The sequence below is a fragment of the Mandrillus leucophaeus genome, unplaced genomic scaffold, assembly GCF_000951045.1.
Source record: "Mandrillus leucophaeus isolate KB7577 unplaced genomic scaffold, Mleu.le_1.0 Scaffold238, whole genome shotgun sequence".
Taxonomy (NCBI): Eukaryota; Metazoa; Chordata; class Mammalia; order Primates; family Cercopithecidae; genus Mandrillus; species Mandrillus leucophaeus.
Genome location: NW_012102454.1, coordinates 1,504,502 through 1,527,782, shown reverse-complemented (window position 1 = coordinate 1,527,782; position 23,281 = coordinate 1,504,502). Strand labels below are relative to the sequence as shown.

General features: G+C 40.6%; 1 protein-coding gene across 2 annotated transcripts in view; it reads left to right on the top strand.

Annotated features, from left to right (window-relative positions):
- The first annotated feature begins 2,887 nt into the window (after positions 1 to 2,887).
- The window catches only part of LSM14A (LSM14A, SCD6 homolog A (S. cerevisiae)), a 34,812-nt gene continuing 14,418 nt past the window's right edge, over positions 2,888 to 23,281 (top strand). For both annotated transcript variants that reach the window (XM_011982310.1, XM_011982309.1), the window contains exons 1-3: positions 2,888 to 3,059; positions 5,306 to 5,435; positions 17,162 to 17,284. In XM_011982310.1, coding sequence (XP_011837700.1) covers positions 5,342 to 5,435; positions 17,162 to 17,284 — 217 coding nt within the window. In that variant the 5' untranslated portion in view covers positions 2,888 to 3,059; positions 5,306 to 5,341. The remainder of the gene's footprint in view (positions 3,060 to 5,305; positions 5,436 to 17,161; positions 17,285 to 23,281) is intronic.

Here is a 23,281-nt window from a genome sequence, read left to right as displayed (position 1 = left end):
CTCTTTTACTTCACTCTGAATTCACCTGGCTAAGCTCTATTAAGCCTTAGGAAGCTTAATAGAGCTTCTCTAGTTGTGTAGAAGAAGGGCCTTTGACTCTTGTCCCCTCTGCTTCAGGATGATCTCATCTGCTACTTTGGAAGCGTGAGACTTTATTCGCTGTGATGGTACTGAGGTTAGGGGTGAGATTGATTTATTTGTAATTAGTCCTTTCTCCTCCTTACCCTTCCTTTTGGATAAAGGTAAAAATATAAAATCCTCCTGCCTGCTAAAGTACTGTTTGGCCACCAGAGAAGGGGAGTTTCAGGTAGGGTGTTCCACATTTTTTTCCTCATCACACCTGTGTCCCTGTCCCCATCTTAGCAAGTTGAAGATGCTAGTCAAAATTTCTCTCAGGGGAGGAGAGGGCAAGGGATACTTACATATGGATTCTGGGCTTGGTCTTTCAGTTTCAACTAACTCATTCTGTACCTTAATTGTACTATTTAATAAAATTTCATGGTATGAGTTTGAGAACTTTTCGTGATTTTAGGGATATTTTAACTTCCTTTTTGTTTTTTTTCCTTTAGTTTTAGGGAAGGATCTTCTGCCAAACTACCTGTGCCACTATCTTTCCTGAAAGTCTCATAAGTACTAGAAAGAACTTTTAGAATAAGAGTGTAGGACATTATTTACACTGAAATAATATTCTTTTTTAATTATTTATTTATTTTAAGTCAGATTGTTGCTCTGTCACCCAGGCTGGAGTGCAGGGGCACCATCTCGGCTCAGCTCACTGCAACTTCTGCCTCTTGAGTTCTGCCAATCCTCTCACCTCAGCCTCCTGAGCAGCTAGGACTACAGGTGCACACCAACATGCCCAGCTAATTATTTTTTGTATTTTTTAGTAGACAGGGTTTCACCATTTTGTTGAGGCTGGTGTCAAACTCCTGACCTCAAGTGATCTGCCCACCTCAGCCCCCCAAAGTGCTGGAATTACAGGCATGAGCCACTGCATCCAGCCTGACATTCATCCTTAGTGGAGGTTACAGTGAGCCGAGATCGCGCCACTGCACTCCAGCCTGGGCAATAGAGTGAGACTCCATCTCAAAAAAAAAAAAAAAATGTTAAGGGGTTTACTTCTTTTAGGATACTCTTTAAATGAATAGTATATGATGTTTCGTATTCTCTATTTGGAACTTCTCTATGGATGCAGACATTTTCAGAAATCTCCCAGGACAGTGAACCTGAAACTTTTGTATTTATAAGAAACTTGGAATTTGGTTATTTTATTTATTTATTTTGAAATAGGGTCTTGTTCTGTCACCTAGGCTGGAGTGCAGGAGCACAGCCACGGTTCAGTGCAGCCTCAATCTCCCAGACTCAAGAGATCCCCTCATACCTCAGCCTCCTTATAGCTGGGACTACAGGCATATACTACCACACCTGGCTAATTTTTTTAATTTGTTTTTTTATTTTTTGTAGAGACAGGACATCACTATGTTGCTAGGGCTGGTCTTGAACTCCTGGGCTCAAGCAGTCCTCCCACCTTGACCTCCCAGAGTGCTGGGATTACAGGTGTGAGCCACTGTGCCTAGCCAGAAATTGGCTTAAAATGCAGATTTTTGGACCCTGTCCCCAGCAAAAAGATTCAGTAGAAATCTTTATTTGTAGCCAGCTTACTGTGTTGCAGGTGGTCCCTGGTTTAACTTTGAGTAATGCTATCTTCATTGTTAAAATAATCAGATTTAATTATGTGGTAGATATTTTAGGTAACTAGGGTATTTCAGGCTGTCCCATGGGCCTGAATAGCTGGCAGCTACTCGGTTTGGTTTCTAGAGGACTTACTGCTCAGCAAGGTAAATATTAATACCTTCATTGCTCTCTGTGTCCCAAAGATCAGTACCCAAACTTTGAGATTTTGTAGACTGGAAAAATCTTTGTCTCCCCATCCCTCCCCAAGAAAGACATAGGTTGCTAATTTTTATTTTGCTGAATGAGAACATTAAAAATAAATTAACAGTGAGCCAGGCACAATGGCACAGGCCTGTAATCCCAGCACTTTGAGAGACTGAAGCAGGACGATCTCTTGAGGCCAGGAGTTCAAGACCAGCCTGTGCAAAATAGCAAAGCCTCATCTCTACTAAAACATAAAAAAAATTAGCTGGGCTTAGTGGCACATACCTGTGGTCCCAGCTACATGGGATGTTGAGATGGAAGGATTGCCTGAGCCCGGGAAACGGAGGCTGCAGGAAGCCATGACCACACCACTGCACTCCAGCCTGGGATACAGAGACCCAGGCTCATCAATAAATAAATAATGAAAGGACATTTTAACACCTCACTACAACCACTAAAGATACAAATAAATAAAAATATAAGAGGAGCACAACCGGCCAGGTGCGGTGGCTCAAGCCTGTAATCCCAGCACTTTGGGAGGCCAAGGCGGGTGGATCACAAGGTCAGGAGATTGAGACCATCCTGGCTAACATGGTGAAACCCTGTCTCTACTAAAAAATACAAAAAACTAGCCGGGCGAGGTGGCGGGCATCTGTGGTCCCAGCTGCTCGGGAGGCTGAGGCAGGAGGATGGCCTGAACCCGGGAGGCGGAGCTTGCAGTGAGCTGAGATCCGGCCACTGCACTCCAGCCTGGGCGACAGAGGGAGACTCCGTCTCAAAAAAAGAGGAGCACAACCTCGTAATACTGATAGTCTTTTATATTGCATATATTTAACTTCAGGCAAAACCCACTCTATTTTCCTCTTTTAAAAAAATTATTTAGCTATAGATTAATGAATACTTTCTCAAACATTTCAGAACTACTGCTTAGTACTTGAAATACAACACTTAGAATCTGGGGTACTACCTGAATGTAGTGAGTAGTCACACATCTCATATCCTTTGTTTTCTTGCCAGTTCGATCCTTTGGTACAGAAGACAGACCGACAGATCGTCCAATACCACCTCGAGATGAAGTCTTTGAATACATTATATTCCGTGGGAGTGACATTAAAGACCTTACTGTTTGTGAGCCACCAAAACCACAGTGTTCTTTGCCTCAAGACCCAGCTATCGTTCAGGTAACTGATGGTAAATTTGTCTTGGAGTACAGGTAAACTCCACACAGGGATAGCCTTGGCTTTTTTCTCTCCAGTTGAATGTTCATGTAGCTTATCATTTTCAGGTTACCTGGATACCTGAAATTACTGGATCATGTTCTCATCTAGGTTTTTCTCTAATCATAAATTAGCACTAAGATAAGAAGCAGCTGAAGAATTTGTTATGAAATATTTTCTAATGTCAACAACAATTGCGGTAGCTAACCTTGAAGGCTACGCTGTGGAAGTGGTGTACATATAAGACACCCTCTGAGGTTGTTACCATAATTCTTCTCACTTTTAACAAGTGAGGAAATTCAGGTAGAGTCACTATTTGAACAGATCCAAGCAGCCTGCTTTAGAATCTAGAATCCGTGCTACCATGCTATTGAGATATGGTTTATATTGCAAACCAGGGCAATAACAGCTACTCTTAAATAAGATTATTAGGCTTAATGGGGAACAAAAAGCAAAATCACATTGTTCTGCATATGTTACGATATGCAATGTTGGGGTTTTTTTTTCTTCCTTTTTTTTTTTTGAAACAGTCGTTGGAGTATAGTGGCGCGAACTCGGCTTACTGCAACCTCCGCCTGCCTGGTTCAAGCAATTCTTCTGCCTCAGCCTCCTGAGTAGCTGGGACTACAGGCACGCACCACCACGCCCGGCTAATTCTTGTATTTTTAGTAGAGATGAGGTTTCACCATGTTGGCCAGCCTGGTCTCAAACTCCTGACCTCAGGTGATCCGCCGACCTCAGCCTCCCAAAGTGCTGGGATTACAGGCATGAGCCACTGTGCCTGGCCTGCAATGTTATATAATAAGAAAGCACAAACATAAATGTATTTTAACATATTTAGGTCAACTCTTAAATCTTCCAATTTAAACTTTTTAATCATCTACCCCTACCCTTGTTAAGTCTTATTTTGGTGAAAGGAAACCTGAAAGAATCGGAGAAAATGTAAATCTCTTTATTTTATTTATTTACTTTTTTTTGAGATAGAGTTTTGCTCTGTTGCCCAGGCTGGAGTGCAGTGGCGCGATCTCGGCTCACTGCAAGCTCTGCCTCCCGGGTTCATGCCATTCTCCTGCCTCAGCCTCCCAAGTAGCTAGGACTACAGGCGCCTGCCACCATGCCCGGCTAATTTTTTGTATTTTTAGTAGAGATGGGGTTTCACCGTGTTAGCCAGGATGGTCTCGATCTCCTGACCTCGTGATCCACCCGCCTCAGCCTCCCAAAGTGCTGGGATTACAGGCGTGAGCCCCCGTGCCTGGCCGAAAATGTAAATCTCTTTAAATGGAGAAGGAAGAGACACTTTCTTAATAGAGATAGCTCCCTACACCAAACACTGGTGTTACCTTACTGTCTCTTTTATATGGCTTTCGATAATTCTCCAGGAAACCAGTGATTTGAGTAATCAGTTTTATAGAAGAAGAAAAACTAAGAGAGTGCATGTGAAAATGGTGTTGAGTAACTTCTTCCAGTCATCACAAACTTCTACTTGATCTTCTTATTCATTCATTCCGTAGTATTTACAGAGTGTCTGGCATGTGTTTAACACTAGTAGTGAACACAAAGAAAAGATCCTGCCATCAGTGAATGTATGTCCTGGTAGCCTTTAATACACTTCATGTTTATATTATGAAACAGTTTATAATAAGATAATATATGAAGTACGTGTATTAGTATATGTTATATATTTTATATGCTTTAGGTTTAAGTTAAAGTTTTTATAAAATGTTCCTCCACTTAATATAACTATAAGTAAACATGTAAATGATTTTATGTGGGATATGTTTGTTTCTGCATCTCTTTCATGTGAATATAATAGTAGGCCTCAAATGATTGAAAATAAGAGTGAAATCACATGTGAGATTTATATCAGCATCAGACTAAAACCCATTATTACTAAGTGTGATTTTTCTCATATTTTTCTTTAAGCAAAGTTACTGTACTTAAGTAACTTTCTTTCCTCAATCTATAAAACTCTTAAATGGGGAGTTTAGTGTAGAAAAAGTATTCGTAAGTTACATTGAGTATAATTGGCACATTATAGACAAATATTGAAATCAGAAGGTCGTTTGGCTATTTTAATGTTAAGTGCATATTAATTCATTTTATATTTAGTAGTTTTAATAGGTTTCTTAAAAGTGTAAAAATCTGGAAATTTTTTTCATTATATACATGTTGCTTAGAGCTTGGAAAGATAACTCATGATTTTCCTTCAGTCCTCACTAGGCTCATCGACTTCTTCATTCCAGTCCATGGGTTCTTACGGGCCTTTCGGCAGGATGCCCACATACAGTCAGTTCAGTCCAAGTTCCTTAGTTGGGCAGCAGTTTGGTGCTGTTGGTGTTGGTATGTTTTCTTTTTCTTTTATTTTTTTTGTTTGTTTTTGTATTCTTCCTTTCTTTGAGTTTATAGAAACTCAACACAAACTTTTAGAAATGTTGTTTGATGTTTCCTTTTGTAACTTTGTTTTATGGCATTCAGAACATATTTTGATGATATCTTAAAGCCTTCATTTAATATTCTTAATGATATTAGTGGGTTTTTAAAAGTCAGTTTTCACGAGGTAACATTTTTTTTACACCTGGGTATATCCAGTATCTACCAAATCTTATTGGTAATTGGATTTTTTTTTTTTTTTTTAAGACAAAGTCTCACTCTGTCACTCAGGCGGAAGTCCAGTGGCACTATCTTGGCTCACTATAACCTCCGCCTCCTGGGTTTAAGCAATTCTCGTGCCTTAGCCTCACAAATAGCTGGGATTACAGTATGTATCACCACACCTAGCTAATTTTTGTATTTTCAGTAGAGGTGGGGTTTCACCATGTTGACCAGGCTGGTCTTGAACTCCTGACCTCAGGTGAGCCCCTGTGCCTGGCCTGGATTTTAATTAATCAATTTTTTTTTTTATTTTTTTTTTTTGAGGCAGAGTCTCACTCTGTTGCCCAGGCTGGAGTACAGTGGCATGATCTCCACTAACTGCAACCTCCATCTCCCAGGTTTAAGCAGTGCTCCTGCCTCAGCCTCCTGAGTAGCTGGGGTTACCGGTGTGCACCACCACTCCCGGCTAATTTTTTTGTATTTTTAGTAGAGATGGGGTTTCACCATGTTGGCCAAGCTGGTCTCGAACTCCTGACCTCAAGTGATCCACCCACTTCAGCCTCCCAAAGTGCTGGGATTACAGGCATGTGCCACCAAGCCTGGCCTAAAACGTTTATTTTAAACATACATAAGACATGCACACATAAAGATACGCATAGCATGATTGAGGGCTTGGTGTTTTGTTTCTGTAACACTGGGTTTGAAACAAAACTAATGAGAATGTATAGCAGGGCTGAGCGAATGACAGGCTTACTTACGGCTGGAGGGTCAAGGGCTATTGAGTGCAAAAGCTGGATGTAATCAGATTAGCTCAGTGTTGTTTTGTTTTTATAGCTGTGCATTTTAGTGTTTAAGTACACCTTTATTCCCACGGTAAAGAACAGCTTTAAAAAAAAAAGCAACTTTAAATCTCAAGCTTTTGCCCCTAATCTTTTAAAATTTCTTTGAAATAATTATATTATCAGTTTACTGTTTCACTGCACCACAAATTTAGTTTCAGGTGTATCTTGACACTCATTAATATGCTAACAAGTTTTGTTAAAATTATTAAATTCCTTCCAATGAGTATACTTTTTATACAGGTGTGACTTAAGCATTTAAATGTTTTACTTATTCACAAAATAAAAAAGAACGGCAAAAAAAGCAAACTAAAACTGAATGAGCTGGGCGCGGTGGCTCACGCCTGTAATGCCAGCACTTTGGGAGACTAAGGCGGATAGATCACCTGAAGTAGGGAGTTCGAGACCAGCCTGGCCAACATGGAGAAACCGCACCTCTACTAAAAATACAGAATTAGCTGGACGTGGTGGTGCATGCCTGTAATCCCAGCTACTCGGGAGGCTGAGGTAGGAGAATCGCTTGAAACCCAGGAGGCAGAGGTTGCAATGAGCTGAGATCGTGCCATTGCACTCCAGTCTGGGCCACAACAGCGAAACTCCGTCTAAAAAAAAATAGATAAAACTGAATGAATATGAACAGAGAAACCACAGATGCTATTACATATTAAATTGATAATCACACAGAAGAAAAAATAATTCAGATGACTTTTACGCGCTTAGTAGGATATATTCTAACAACAAATAGAACTATTTAGAAAACTTGACTTTGATTTGTATTATTGGTGTTTTTGGTTTTTGGTTTTTTTTGTGTGTTTTCTTTTTTTTGGAGATAATGTCTGGCTCACACCCAGGCTGGAGTGTAGTGGCACGATCCCGACTCACTACAACCTCTGCCTCCCAGGCCCAAGCCATCCTCCCACCTCAACCTCCCAAGTATCTGAGATTATAGGCGTGCACCACCACTCCCAGCTAGATTTCTTTTTTTTTTTTTTTTTTTTTTTTTTTGTAGAGACAGGGTTTTCCCCTGTTGTCCAGGCTGGTCTCAAACTTCTGACATCGAGTGATCTGCCCACCTTGGGCTCCAAAAGTGCTGGGATTACAGGTGTGAGCCACTGCACCCAGCCAGGTGTTAATTCTTAAACTGTTTTGTATGTATTATAGAATAGGGCAAATGAATAAAATACTTATATTGGGAAATAGTGTTTTTACCATGGAGAAGGGAGATATAAATATGGAATGGGAAAGGTGAGAAAGAACCCTGTGATGCTGAATGTAAATAGATGGTATGAGTATGGACCCATTTTTTTAAAACTGGTGAGTTCCTAGGTCTGTTCATAGAAAGGACCTAGAAACAATGGAAACCCAGTAGCAAAGAACACATGTAGACTCAGTTTCTAAATACCACTCCCCACTAAAAGGAACCAGGGCCCATTGAAAAACAAAGGAAAAGATCTACTTTTTTCACATAAAGATGTCTGCTAATAAGTAGAAGGAGTGGTAAATAAAATTGATAAAGAAAATTGCCATTTTCTAATCTCAGTATAATAGTTAGCAAGGATTATCATTAGATGTTGAAGTCATTAGGTGAAAGGTATTAGGACAGGATATTAAGATGATCTTAAAGTATCATCCCACAGTTTACAAAGGGGGAAAAATGTACCCTTGTAACACAGACATCTGGTGGTTACCAACTTCGTCAAGTGCTCAAGTTTAGCATTGCCATAAACAATTATGTGTCTCCTGTTGCGATTATTGGGGTGGGGGGCAAAACATAATATCACTTTTGTGGGGTTCTTGCTGAATATGCAGAATCTAATTTTGAAGAAATGGGCATATATATCCAGAAGGTGGGTTGTTTTGCAAGACAGTTATCCACACTCTTCAAAAGATTCAATATTACAAAGAATGGAGAGAGGCAGCAGAACTGTTTTAGGCTGGCAAAGACTGAAGAGACATAACATCCAAATGTAATATAGAATCGAATCCTGGGCTTTTAAAAAGTTGGCGTGTTTGTTTCCTGCAGGGGAGAAAAAGAAAACTTAAAGAAAAAGTTGGTGTGAAGAACCTTTTAGGGACTGCTAAGGAACTTTTGAGTATGGACTAATTGTTGGATGTTGTTATTACTGTTCATTTTCTGGTTAATCATATGGGAGAGTGTTTTTGTTTGGGGGAGGTGATTTTGAAGTATTTAAAAGTAAAGAACCAAATTGATTTTAGCCTCTCTAAACAAAAGAAAAATGTGCATATCAAGGTATAAAGATGGAGAAGCAGAGTGGGTTTGGTTAGATGTTAGCAGTTGATGAATCTAGGTGAGGAATATATTGATATTCTCTGTACTCCTTCAATTTTAACATAGGTTTGACATTTTTCAGAATTAAAAATTAATTCCTTTTAGACTTATTTTAGGTGAAATAGTGTAACTTTGGTCCATAAATTTCCAAATCCAGTAGTAAGATCAATGTTATTCATGTTAAATCAAGATATACTGTGTGTTAACTATAACTTAGAGTCCTTTCCTGGGGATTCAAATAAGGAATGATTGCAAATTGTATTATCCTTTTTGAGGCTTCTTTGACTAAATTAAATAGTTAACTGACTTTGAGATCATCATTGTACTTCTTATGTTACCATGAAGTTTATGTAACTAATTATGTTCAAAAATTTGAGCAGGATCAAGCACATAGTATCTATATAGTAACTACTGCTTCTGCCATTCTTCAAGGTTTACTCTCTAGTCAGAGTATTTTGTGGTTGTGAAATGCTTTTTTTTTTTTTTTTTTTTTTTTTTTTTTTTTTTTGAGACGGAGTCTCGCTCTGTCGCCTAGGCTGGAGTGCAGTGGGTGGATCTGGGCTCACTGCAAGCTCTGCCTCCTGGGTTTATGCCATTCTCCTGCCTCAGCCTCCCGAGTAGCTGGGACTACAGGCGCCCGCCACCTCAACCGGCTAGTTTTTTGTATTTTTTTAGTAGAGACGGGGTTTCACCGGGTTAGCCAGGATAGTCTCGATCTCCTGACCTCATGATCCGCCCGTCTCAGCCTCCCAAAGTGCTGGGATTACAGGCTTGAGCCATCGCGCCCGGCTGTGAAATGCTTTTTATAAATATTTTGATCTAATTTTAATATTATTGTGGGTGGTTGTTTTATTATTTGGGTGTCACAAAAGTAGAAGATTTTACTGGTGTTTTCCATGTCAGTAGAATAATTTGTGCAGGGTCAGATTATTTTTGATTAATTGATTTCCATATTGGTTAGGATAATTTGTGGAGTGGCTAATTAGAAAACTAAGTGTTACAAGTTACCAGATCAGGAAGAGGAAAGCTGTGGCATTGGTCAAGGTGACAGATGTTTTTCAGAAAAGGAATTAACTCAAGTTTAGCTTGGTTTTTGAGACGACGTCTTGCTCTGTCTCCCAGGCTAGAGTGCAGTGGTGTGATCTCGGCTCACTGCAACCTCCTCCTCCCAGATTCAAGCGACTCTCCTGCCTCAGCCTCCTGAGTAGCTGGGATTACAGGCATGCACCACCACACCTGGCTAATTTTTGTATTTTCAGTAGAGACAGGGTTTCACCTCGTTGGTCAGGCTGGTCTCAAAATCCTGACCTCGTGATCCGCCCACCTCAGCCTCCCAAAGTACCAGGATTACAGGTGTGAGCCACCGTGCCCGGCCAAATTTAGCTTTTGTTGGCACAAAGTAAACCAGATTTTAAGCTAGGCCTCTTTTCATTTTTGGTTCCTAGTATTCTGATTTTAAAAGGAAATTTAAATGAATCTGGATCACACTATTGCTATTTGATGAGAAAATTTTATATGTTTACATTTTCGTGTTATTACTATTGCTTTTTATTTTTATTTATTTTTTGAGACAGGGTCTCGTTCTGTCACCTAGGCTGGAGTTCAGTGGCACAACCATGGCTCACTGCAGCCTAGACCTCCTGGGCTCAAGCAGTCCTCCCACCTCAACCTCCCTGGTAGCTGGGACTACAGGCATGTGCCATCATACCTGGCTAATTTTTGTATTTTTTGTAAAGACAGCATTTCAGCATGTTATCCAGGCTGATCTTGAACTCCTGGGCTCAGTCTGCCTGCCTCCGCCTCCCAAAGTGTTGGGAACCACCATGCCCACCCTTATTATTGCTTTTTAATAAGTTTTTTTGTTTGGTTTTTTTTTTTTCATTTGTTTGGTTGGTTGGTTTGGTTTTTGTTTTGTTTTGTTTTTGAGACTGTGTCTCCCCGGCTGGAGTACAAAGACCTTAGCACTTTGGGAGGCCATGGCGGGAGGATTGCTTGAGCTCAGGAGTTGGAGACCAGCCTGGGGGCAACATGGCTAAACCCTATCTCTACCAAAAAAAAAAAAAAAATTAGGCAAGCATAGTGGCACACTCCTGTAATCCCTGCTCCTCCAGAGGCTGAGGTGGGAGGATTGCTTGAGCCTGAGAGGTAGAGGTTGCAGTGAGCCAAGAGCGCACCACTGCACTCCAGCTTGGGAAATAGAGCCAGACTGTGTCTCAAAAAAAAAATAAAAAATCACCTTGTTTATAGTGAAAAACATACAAATTAAATCTACACTAAGACACGATTTCTCACTATCAGTTTGGCAAAAACTCAAAAGCTTCATTATATACATATTCTTTTGGCAAGTCTATGAAGAATATATACTCTCATACATTGAGAAGAATAATATACCAGGTAGAAATAAAGCACCTTTCTTAAAGCTGATGCAAAAATAATTCTTATGTATAAGAGATTAGATCATTACTGGCCTTAATTTCTGAACTCTCGGAAAAATTAAACATCTCACAATAAATGAAGCATCAAAACAGTATTTCCCTATGTTACCACTGCACAGTGGCAAGAGCTTGCTGCTGCAGTTAGAAAAAGGATTAATAGAAACAGTGAAAGGTATAGATTGACCAACTATCTAAAGTAATTCTATAGCAAGGATTAAAATGAAGAAACATGGAGCAATTAGATATTTTTTCTGTTATATTTACTCCAATTGATAAGGTCAGCTGGTTGTTCTCAAATAATTGAGACAGGTTGACTAGCATGTTGTGGCATGCTGTTTAAGTCTCATAATCTTATGTGCCAGATGGAGGAATATTGGCTGAATAGACCAGTAGGTACATTTTAGTTGATGAAATAGCCAAACCATATTGGAGGATGGTTCTCTTAGGGCTCCAGTGTTTGTATAGACTAATTTTTAATCACCGAGTGATGAAGCTTGAAGAGATGCTTATGAACTTTACAGTTAGCATAAAGTCAGGGGGTGTTTCAACCATTATGGATGTTAAACTAAGGATTGTTAAAGATCAGACCAGGCACAGTGGCTCACGCCTGTAATCCCAACACTTTGGGAGGCTGAGACGGGTGAATCATTTGAGGTCAGGAGTTCAAGAGCAGCCTGGCCAACACGGTGAAAGCCTGTCTCTACTCAAAATACAAAAAAATGAGCTGGGCATGGTGGCGTGCACCTGTAATCCCAGCTACTCAGGAGGCTGAGGCCGGAGAATCCCTGGAACCCAGGAAGCAAAGGTTGCAGTGAGTCAAGGTCATGCCACTGCACTCCAGCCTGAGCGACAGAGTGAGACCCTGCCTCAAAAAAAGAAAAAAAAAGATTGTTAAAGATCTACTTTGGTAAAACGTTGAAGGGATTAAACATTTCAATTAAAAGGCAGAGAGTGTCAGACTGAATTTTAAAAAAAGAGACAAGGCCCAACTAGATTATGTTTATAAGAAATGCACTGAAAGTGAAAGAATAGAAAAGGTATACCATGCAAACACCAGTAACAAGAAAACATACATTAATATCAGACAAAGGAGCTTAAAGATCAGGATTACTTCCGGAGATAAAGCAGGGGCGGGGGTTGGTTCTTCATAAAGGTAAGGATCAATTCATCAGGAAGCTACAATAGTCCTAAATGTGTAACTTTATAATACAGTGTACCCAACAATTGCAGAATATTGTTTTGATCTATATTGCTCAACAATATAGATCAAATACTGGATCATAAAATAAGTCACTAAATTCCAAAAGGAATAAAATCATACATGGTATATTCTTAAATCACAAAATAAACTTGAAATTAATCAAGGTAACTTGAAAAATCCTCAGATAATTTGATATCAAGTAAACTTGTTAATCACTAATAGATCAAAGGAGAATTTAAAGGGAGATTAGAGAATATTTTTAATCTAGGCCAGGTGTGATAGCATACACCTGTAATCCCAGCACTTTGGGTGGCCAAGGTGGGAGGATCACTTGAGGCCAGGAGTTCAAGACCAGCCTGGGGAACATAGGGAGACCTTGTCACTACAAAAAAATAATTTTTCATTAGCTGAGTATGGTTGTACATACCTGTAGTCACAGCACTCAGGAGGCTGAGGTGGGAGACTTGCTTGAGCCCAGGAATTCAAGACTGCAGTGAGCTGTGATTCTGCCACTGCACTCCAGAAAAGGTGACAGAGCTAGACCTTGTCTCTAAAAAAAAAAAATATACTTTTAAAATAATGTATTTTTAATTTAATAACCAGAAAGTTTGTAGGTGTAGCTAAAACTGTGTTTAGGAAAACTTTCATAGCACAGTGGCTCATGCCCATGATCCCAGCACTTTGGGAGGCTGAGGTGGGCGGGTCACTTGAGGTCAGGAGTTCGAGACCAGCCTGGCCAATGTGGTAAAAACCTGTCTCTACTAAAAATACAAAAATTACTCAGGCACGTTGGCATGCACCTGTAGTCCCAGCTTCTTGGGAGGCGGAGGCAGGAGAATTGGTTGAGCTAGGGAGGAAGAGGTTGCAGTGGGCCAAGATGGCGTCATTGCACTCCAGCCTGGGTGACAGAGCAAGACTGTCTCAAATAAAAAGAAAAAGAAAGTAAGAATTTTAAAAGTCAGTGCTCTAAGCTACCAGTTTAAGAAGCTAGGAAAGGGCCAGGTGTGGTGTCTCCCACCTGTAATCCCAGCACTTTGGGAGGTCAAGGCGGGCAGATTACCTAAGGTCAGGAGTTCGAGACCAGCCTGACCAACATTGTGAAACCTCATGTCTACAAAAATACAAAAATTAGCCAGGTATGATGGCAGGTGCCTGTAATCCCAGCTACTCAGGAGGCTGAGGCGGGAGAATCGCTTGAACCCGGAGGTGGAGGTTGCGGTGAGCCGAGATCGCACTGTTGAACTCCAGCCTAGACGACAGAGCAAGACACTGTCTCACAAAAAAAAAAAAAAAAAGCTAGGAAAAATGGTTAGCTGGGCATGGTGGTGAATGCCTGTAGTCCAAACTACTTGGGAGACTGAGGTGGGAGGATTCCTTGAGCCCAGCAGTTCAAGGCTGCAGTGAACTGTGATCGTGCCATTGCAGATCGTGCCATTGCATTCTAGCCTGGATGACAGAGTGAGACCATGTCTCTAAAAACAGTTGGTGAGGACGTCAGGGGACAGCTAGGAAAAAAGTGAAAGAAAATTATTCCAAAAGTAGTAGAGGGGAAAGAAAATAAAAAGATAAGAGCAGAAATCAGTGAAATAGAAATAAATTATATATCAGCAAAGACGAGTTTCTTTGGGGTGGGTTTATTTATTTATTTATTCATTTTATAAGATTGATAAGCCCCTAACAAAACTGATTAAGGGAAGAAAGAAGAACCAAGCAAGTTGCCAATACCAGGAATGAAAGACTAGACATCAGTGTAGACCTTAAAAGAATAATATGGGAATATATGAATTGCTTTGTGTCAACAAATGTGATAGTTTAAATGAAGTGGACAAATTTCTTGAAAAATAATAAACCAACACAAGAGGAAATAAAATCTCAGTTATCTCTGTATCTTTTAATGAAATTGCAACAGTAATTTCAAATCACCCAGAAAGAAAATTCTAGACTGTTTACTGTTCCTTTCTACCAAACATTTAGGGAAGAAATAATTTTTACTAATCTTACACAAACTCAGACAGCTGTGCACCACGATACATGCCTGTAGTCCCAGTAACTCGGGAGGCTGAGGCGGGAGGATCTCTTGAGCCCAGGAGTTCAAGGCTGCAGTGAGCCATGATCGTGCCACTGCACTCCAGCCAAGGCAACAGAGCAAAAACCCTGTCTCTTAAAAAGGAAAAAAAGGCTGGGTACGGTAGCTCACACCTGTATTCCTAGCACTTTAGGAGGCCGAGGTGGGCGGATCACGAGGTCAGGAGATGGAGACCCGCCCAGCCAACATGGAGAAACCCCATCTCTACTAAAAATACAAAAAAAAAAAAAAATGAGTTGGACATGGTGGCGTGCACCTGTAATCCCAGCTACTTGGGAGGCTGAGGCAGGAGAATCGCTTGAGCCAAGGAGCCGGAGGTTACAGTGAGCCAAGATCACGCCACTGCACTCCAGCCTGGCGACAGAGCAAGACTCCATCTCAAAAAGAGAAAAAGAAAGTTCAGAGAATAGAAGAGGAGGAAATATTTGCTGACCCTATAACCAAAGCCAAATAACTGAAATACCAACTATGACTAGATTGTTACAAGACAATTATAGATCACTGTCTCCCATGAACATAAATGTAAGAATGTTCATTAGAAGTAGAAACCAGCACTTCAGAAGAAGGATTGTATATAATGACAAAGATTTATCTCAGGACTGGGAAGCTGCAACATTTGAAAATCCGTTGTAACTTACCACATTAACAGACCAGGAATAAAGAATAGAGAATCCAGAAATAGACCCACTCAAATACTTACAACAGAGTAACAAGACAGTTCAATGGAGAGAAAAGACATTGTTATAATAAGGGGTGTTGCAGCAGCTGGTTATCTGTGGAAAAAATAAAACTTGACACCTGGCTTTAACTATAAATTAAAAATAATTTGAAATAGATTATAGACATAAATTGGTAGTAGAATTGGAGTAGAGGGAGGGGTATGTGTCATGATCAGGAACTCACGTAAGAGATTTGCTCTAACCATTGAATGCGTAATCCAGAGGACAAGCAATGGGAGGCCAAGCCAAGTGAGGAAACATAGAGCAGCATGGAGATGGAAACATACATCTCAAAGTGGCTGATGTCTTGGTCATCGCCTAAGAATACTAGAAATAACTGGATGGGTTCTACTCCCTACAGAATTCTTGAAAGCACCAGTCCCTACATTTCTGGGATATTATGGGTAGTTGTGTTAGGCTTCTCCTGAGCTTACTGGAGCTCTAGCCAGACTGGATTTCACCTTCAAGGGAGTCCCGCTAGCTCCCCTTTTCTAAGATACTAAGATACTGTGCTGTTTTCTGAAGCCACTTTTTTTATTTTTTTTTTGAGACAGAGTCTCACTCTGTTGCCCAGGCTGGAGCGCAGTGGCCCAATCTTGGCTCACTGCAACCCCTGCCTCCCAGGTTCAAGCAATCCTCCTGCCTCAGCCTCCCGAGTGCTGGGACTACAGGCGTGCACCACCACGCCCGGCTAATTTTTGAATTTTTGTAGAGACGAGGTTTCACCATATTGGTCAGGCTGGTCTTGAACTCTTGACCTCGTGATCTGCCCACCTCGGCCTCCCAAAGTGCTGGGATTACGGGTGTGAGCCACTGCACCTGGCCCTGAAGCCACATTTTAAGAGGGATAAGAACAAATAGAATTCATTAAATTAGGAGTCCAAGAAAGGAAGGGGAGAGTGTTATAAAGACCATGTGAAGTGAGTTATGGTTGAAGGAACTGGAGCCTGAAAATGAGCAGATTGCAAGGGGCATGATTGTAATCTTCATGTGTTTTAAGAGCAGAAGGATAAACTTCTGCTGTGGGCTAGACTGGTGAAAGTATAGAAAATGATGAGAGAAGAGGTAGGTTTTATTAACTGAAATAAATAGTTTGAACTTTTATCTTGAGGGGAAGCCATCAGAAGGTCTAAAGCACGATAGTAGTGTGATTACATTTATATTTTGTAAAAAAATCACTCTGACTACCATCTTTAGGTTGGATTTAGAGGTTGTGGAGCGGGGAGGTGCTGTTGAAATATAGTGAAAACCTGCACAGATGAAATACTAAGGAGAGAGCACAGTATATCAAAAGTGAATGATCCCTAAGTACTGTAGAAACTTAAAGAAATTTGATATAACCTAGTATGGCAGAGAATTGGGCCCTTTCTAGGGACTTTGTTACTCATATTGCCAGAACTTTTTGCAGCTGCTTTAGGCAGAATGCAGCCTCACAGTCCCATCTTAAGGGGAAGCCTTGAAACCAGAGTCTGTTGCCTTGGAAATGCTGAAAAAGCTCCTTGTAAACCTGTCTGCTAATTTGGCTATTTGTCCAGATACTTGGTATTAGAATCATTGAACCTTAATGTTGGTGTTGAATGTACCATTTCTGCTACTTCTCTAGCTGATATGGGTCCTTGCTGTCCCATATGCATATCTGCCTGGGACAGTATTCCATGTGTTATAAACATCGCTTGCATCCAAGGATAGTGGACAGTATATTGGCTCCCCCACCCCGCCCCCCATATTGCCATAGAATTCCCAAACTATTCAGTACACTTCAATTTCCAAGATTATTAATTTGTACAGATTTTGGGGGGAGAAATAGACAATTACCATCATTAAAATGCTACATTACTTTATATCATTGAAAAATGTAAAACATTTTTTAAAATTTTTTTATCATTTAAAAAAATCTCTTGAAGCTGGAAACTCTTTGACGTCCTTTGGAACAGAAACATCAAACAGTGGTACCTTACCCCAAAGTAGTGCGGTTGGTTCTGCCTTTACACAGGATTCAAGATCTCTAAAAACACAGTTATCTCAAGGTAAGCTATCTCATCCTAAAGTATTTCCATTCTAAACTTCTATAGTGGTTTTTCTCTTTTTCTAAATGTAAGAGCTTTTGCAGCTTGTAAAAGTTTTCTCCAAATTGGTGTATTGCAATGAATATATTATTGAATGACTCTCACTATTTAGACTTATTACAGTTCTTAGATCATGAAACTAAAAAGTTGAGCATTCTCTAAGTTGGACTTTTTTTGCAAAGAAATTATATAACTTGTATGTAACACTTAAATATATCAAATTAGGCTCAGACTCACCATTAAAGTTGAGCTATCCAAGATGAATTGGAAATATCATCTGAAAAAAACTGTGTATTATGCTGTTACATTTTCCCTAACATCCCCACAGGATGGAGAGTAGTAGTTCTCAGTGTAGGCCACCCACAACTGAATCATCTGGGTTGCTTCTTAAAAATTTAAATCCTGAGACTTATACATCAGAATACCTGGAGCCTGAGGGTTTGTATTTTAATAAGCTTCTTAAAGGATTATTTTATTTATTAAAATTCTGCTTTTCAGCCAGCCAGTCTCATAATTTTAAATGGTTATCCATACCTTTTATTCTTTGTTTTCTTTCTTTCTTTTTTCTTAATCTTTTTCTTTCTTTTATTTACTTATTAGAGTTGAGGTCTCCCTATATTGCCCATGCTGGTCTCAAACTCCTGGGCTCAAGCGATCCATTTGCCTTGGCCTCCTCAAAGTGTTGGGATTACAGGCATAAGCTATTGGGCCTGGCTTTTTTTTTTTTTTTTTTTTTTTTTTTTTTTTTTAGGAGATGGGTCTCACTGTGCTGCCCAGACTGAAATGCAGTGGCTCTTCACAGGTGTGATCATAGCACACTGCAGCCTTGGACACCTGTCCCCAAACAAGCCTCCCGCCTTAGCTTCCCCAGTAGCTGGAGCTACAGCCTTGTGCCACCGTGCTCGGCTTTTCCTTATCTATTTGTATCCACTTCTAATATGGGTATTTTTGGCTCATTGCTTTATGTGAATGGATTTTTTGTTTGTTTGTTTGTTTGTTTGTTTGTTTAGTAAACCAATGTTAAGTCATTTCAGAAAGACTTATAATCACAAAACAGTGTTTTAAAAAGCTATTAAGGTTGAAAATTCAATGCTAAACATAATCTTATGTATTTCACTTAAGATATTTTGAAATAGTTCTTACTGTTACTCATATTGATTAGCTTAATTTTTTTCTTTTTTCTTTCTTTTAAGATGGAGTCTTGCTCTGTCACCCAGACTGGAGTGCAGTGGCACAATCTCGGCTCACTGCAACCTCCACCTCCCAGGTTCAAGCGATTCTCCTGCCTCACCCTCCCAAGTAGCTGGGATTACAGGCACGTGCCACCATGCCCAGCTCATTTTTTGTATTTTTGGTAGAGATGTGGTTTCGCCATGTTGGTCAGGCTGGTCTCAAATTCCTGACCTCAAGTGATCCACCCCCCTTGGCCTCCCAAAGTGCTGAGATTATAGGCGTGAGCCACTACGCCCAGCCTTCTTGCTTAATTTTTAAGCATTCTAAAGATTGTTTGTTCTTGGGATAGGGTCCTGCTCTGTCTCCCAGACTGGAATGTGGTGGTGTGATCATGGCTCACTGCAGCCTCCCCCTCCTGAGCTCAGGCCATCCTCCTGAGCTCAGGCCATCCTCCCAATTAGCTGAGATCACAAGCAAGCACCACCAGCTAGTTTTGTAGGGATGGAGTTTTGCCATGTTGCCAAGGCTGGTCTGGAACTCCTGGGCTCAAGTGATCCACCCACCTCAGCCTCCCAAAAGTGCTGGGATTATAGGCATGAGCCACAGTGCCCAGCCTATTCTGGAATTTTTAGTTAAATCAGGAACACATGAAAAAGAAGAAGCATAAATATTGAAATTAGTGTTATTCATGAAGAACGAGAACTAATTAAGGAACTTAAATTAGGCAGAGGCAAAATGTAAATTAAATATACAAAAGTCAGTAGTTCTGGCCGGGCACAGTGGCTCATGCTTGTAATCCCAGCACTTTGGGAGGCCAAGGCAGGTGGATCACCTGCGGTCAGGGGCTCGAGACCAGCCTGGCCAACCAACATCGTGAAACCCCCATCTCTACTAAAAATACAAAAATTAGCAGGGCATGGTGGCATGCACCTGTAATCCCAGCTACTCAGGAGGCTGAGGTGGGAGAATCACGTGAACTCGGGAGGCAGAGATTGCAGTGAGCCAAGATCACGCTACTGCACTCCGGCTTGGGCAACAGAGCAAGACTCCATCTTAAAAAAAAAATAGTCCTAAAGCCTAATCCATTGATTATATAATAAGGAGAAAAGATTACAGTAATGCAAAATAGAAATTGTATACAAAATATATAATAAGAAATAAGTTGGTCATACTAAGAAATATGTCCAACTTCTATGATAATGTAAGAGAGGGACTTAAAAGTCACATATAGGCCGGGTGTGGTGGCTTGCGCCTATAATCCCAGCACTTTGGGAGGCCGAGGCGGGCGGATCACGAGGTCAGGAGATCGAGACCATCCTGGCTAACATGGTGAAACCCCGTCTCTACTAAAAATACAAAAAATTAACCGGGCGTGGTGGCGGGCGCCTGTAGTCCCAGCTACTCAGGAGGCTGAGGTAGGAGAATGGCGTGAACCTGGGAGGTGGAGCTTGCAGAGAGCCAAGATCATGCCACTGCACTCCAGCCTGGGTGACAGAACGACACTCCATCTCAAAAAAAAAAAAAAAATAGTCACATAATGGAAGAAACATCTTATTCCTAGATAAAAGAACAAGAATGTTACCAGCACTTAGGGAGGCAGAGCCAGGATGATCACCTGAGTCCAGGAGTTTGAGACCAGCCTGAGCAATGTAGTGAAACATCATCTCTACCAAAAAATTTAAAAAATAAGCAGAGTATGATGGTGGACACCTGTGGTCCTAGCTACTCAAGAGGCTGAGGCAGGAGGATCACTTGAGCCCAGGAGGCCGAGGCTGCAGTGAGCCCTAACTGCACCACCTCACTCCACCCTGGGCGACAGAAACAAGACTCTCCCAAAAAAAAAAAAAAGATTCAGTATTGAGAAGACTTTACTTCTCATAGCTATCAAATTTATTGCAAATTAATTAAAAATCGATGCAAATAGAATAGTAGGAGAACTTAGTAAAACAGATTAGCTTTAAAATAAACATAGAAGTGTGGCTGGACATATTTGAAAAATAAAAGTAATGGGCTTACTGACATGATAATAAAATGTAGCAATGCAGTAAAAAAAAATAAGATGAATAGAATGCAATAGGCAGTCAGAAACAGATCCAAGTATAAATACAAATTTATCCTGGGTGCAGTGGTTCATGCCTAAAACCTCACCATTTTGTGAGGTCAAGATAGAAGCTAGGAATTTGAGACTAGCCTGGGCAACATAGCAAGACCCTGTCTCTCAAAAAATAAAAAATTAACTGGGTGTGATGGGGTGCGCCTATCAGCTAATCGAGAGGTGAAAGCTAGAGGATTGCTTGAGCCCAGGAGATCAAGGTGGCAGCAAGCTGTGATTGCAGCACTGCACACTAGCCTAAGCAACAGAGCAAGACTTCGTCTTAAAATAATTTAACAGATGATAAAGGTATTATTTTAAATTAGTGGAGACAAGACTGTCTGTTCCAATTAATAACATTGCCTGATCATTTGGAGAAAGTCACTCTAGATTCTTTCCCTCATACTGAGCACCAAAAAATATATAAATAGTAAATAGATTAAAATGTTAAAAACTTTGAAGTATGTGTTTATTAAAAGAAAGAGGGGCCGGGTGCGGTGGCTCAAGCCTGTAATCCCAGCACTTTGAGAGGCCGAGACGGGTGGATCACGAGGTCAGGAGATTGAGACCATCCTGGCTAACACAGTGAAACCCCGTCTCTATTAAAAAAATACAAAAAAATTAGCCAGGCGAGGTGGCGGGCGCCTGTAGTCCCAGAGGCAGGAGAACGGTGTGAACCTGGAAGGCGGAGCTTGCGGTGAGCTTAGATCCGGCCACTGCACTCCAGCCTGGGCGACAGAGCGAGACTCCCTCTCAAAAAAAATAAAAAGAGGTGTATTTACAAGTAGCTATGACAAAGAAGTCCTAGGGTTTGCATTTAAGTTTTATCAACTAAAATTTCTGAATTTCACAAAATTAAAATTCCTAGAATTTTCTTTTAAGTGTAATAAGATTGTGAAGATAGCTGAAGGGAGTGGGCCTTTATTATGCAGAAATCACTTCTGGATTTATTCCTAATAATGTATCCAGTATCACAGTATCACCTGTATTTCCCTGTTTATAACAAAACTGGCATCATGATGATTATTAGGCCTTAATAGTAAAAAGGCTTTTTAAGTACACAACAAATGTTTCTGTACTTGCTGTGATTGCCCCATTGCTTATACTTCTGTAGTGCTTGTGAGCCGTAGGATCTCTTCTCAAAAGCCTTGATAAAGTAGTTTTATAAACTTATAAGATGATTTAATGTAGTACCATAAAATTAACTGTAGCAGTAGGCTTTTTCAAGAAGACCCGTGAAATAAAAAAATTAGCAAGGTGTGGTAGCGCATGCCTATAGTCCTAAGAGGCTGAGGCAGGAAGATCACTGGGGCCCAGGAGTTAGAAGTTGCAGCGAGCTGTGATTGCGCCACTGCACTCCAGCTGGAGCGACAGAGCAAGACACTACCCTGTCTCTAAAAAACGAAAACAAAACAAAATGTGTTTTATAAGTGATTATAAAATGTGTTTCCTTAGACCAAAACTTATATAAACCATGATTTCCCATTATAATCCAATGGAAAAATTGCAGTGCTTCTTAGTGGTAACTTAATTTTGAAGTGTTAGATTGTGCCTGTGTTGGTTTCTTGGTTTTGATAAATGATCATTTATTTGGCTAACTTTGCCATTAATAGCTAAAATACTATTGCACATTTGGAATTGCATACTTTAGATAATCATAAATTGGGGAAATATTACTAATAAAATATCCCTGAATCATCTGGGTACATAATAATGCATTGTCAGCATTCACCAGTTGTTTGACGCCTGCAAATATGCACAGATGGACAGTAACATTTGCAGCATATTTGGGGGATTTTTTGCATGAAATGGGCATTATTTTTTTAAGCAAAATATTATATTTTGGAATAAGTATGAGATGTGAGTGCCTGAGCAGAGATTACAGCAAACATTATCAGGACAGAAAGCATGATGAGAGCACCCGATGTTACATTCTTCAGTTCATGCTGTGACCAGGCTCTGGCCTCATAAAAGGAAAAGTATAATTTATAAGTACAAGTCCCATTTTTTGTTTTGGCTCTTTTATTTTTGTATTTTTTGAGACAGGGTCTAGCTTTGTCACGCAGACTGTATGCAGTGGACCAATCTCGGCTCACTACAACCTCTGCCTCCCTGGCTCAAGCGATCCACCCACTTCAGCCTCCTGAGTAGCTGGGGTTACAGGCATGTGCCAACACGCCTGGCTAATTTTTGTATTTGTTGTAGACACACGCTTTCGCCGTGTTGTCCAGGCTGGTCTCGAACTCCTGAGCTCAAGTGATCTGCCCACCTCAGCCTCCCAAATTGCTGGGATTATAGGTGTGAGCAACCGCGCCCAGCCAAACCCCATATTGAGCAAAAACTTGCCAAGTGATCTTTTAAAAGGCAAGGAATGAGTATGGCTACTGTGTAATTATCTGAAGAGTTTTGTTTTTTGTTTTTTTGTTTTTGTTTTTGTTTTTGTTTTGCTGGCGTTTTAGTTTTTGTTTAGTTACCCAAGCCCCTAAAGCATTAAAGAACTTCACCTGTCTAACTTTCTAGTTCTTTACTTTTTATTTATTTATTTATTTATTTTTGAGACAGGGCCTCACTCTGTCACCTACGCTGGAGTGCAATGGCACGATCTTGGCTCACTGCAGCCTCTGCCTCCCGGGTTCAAGCTATCCCATCTCAGCCTTCTGAGTAGCTGGGAACACAGGCACACGCCACCATGC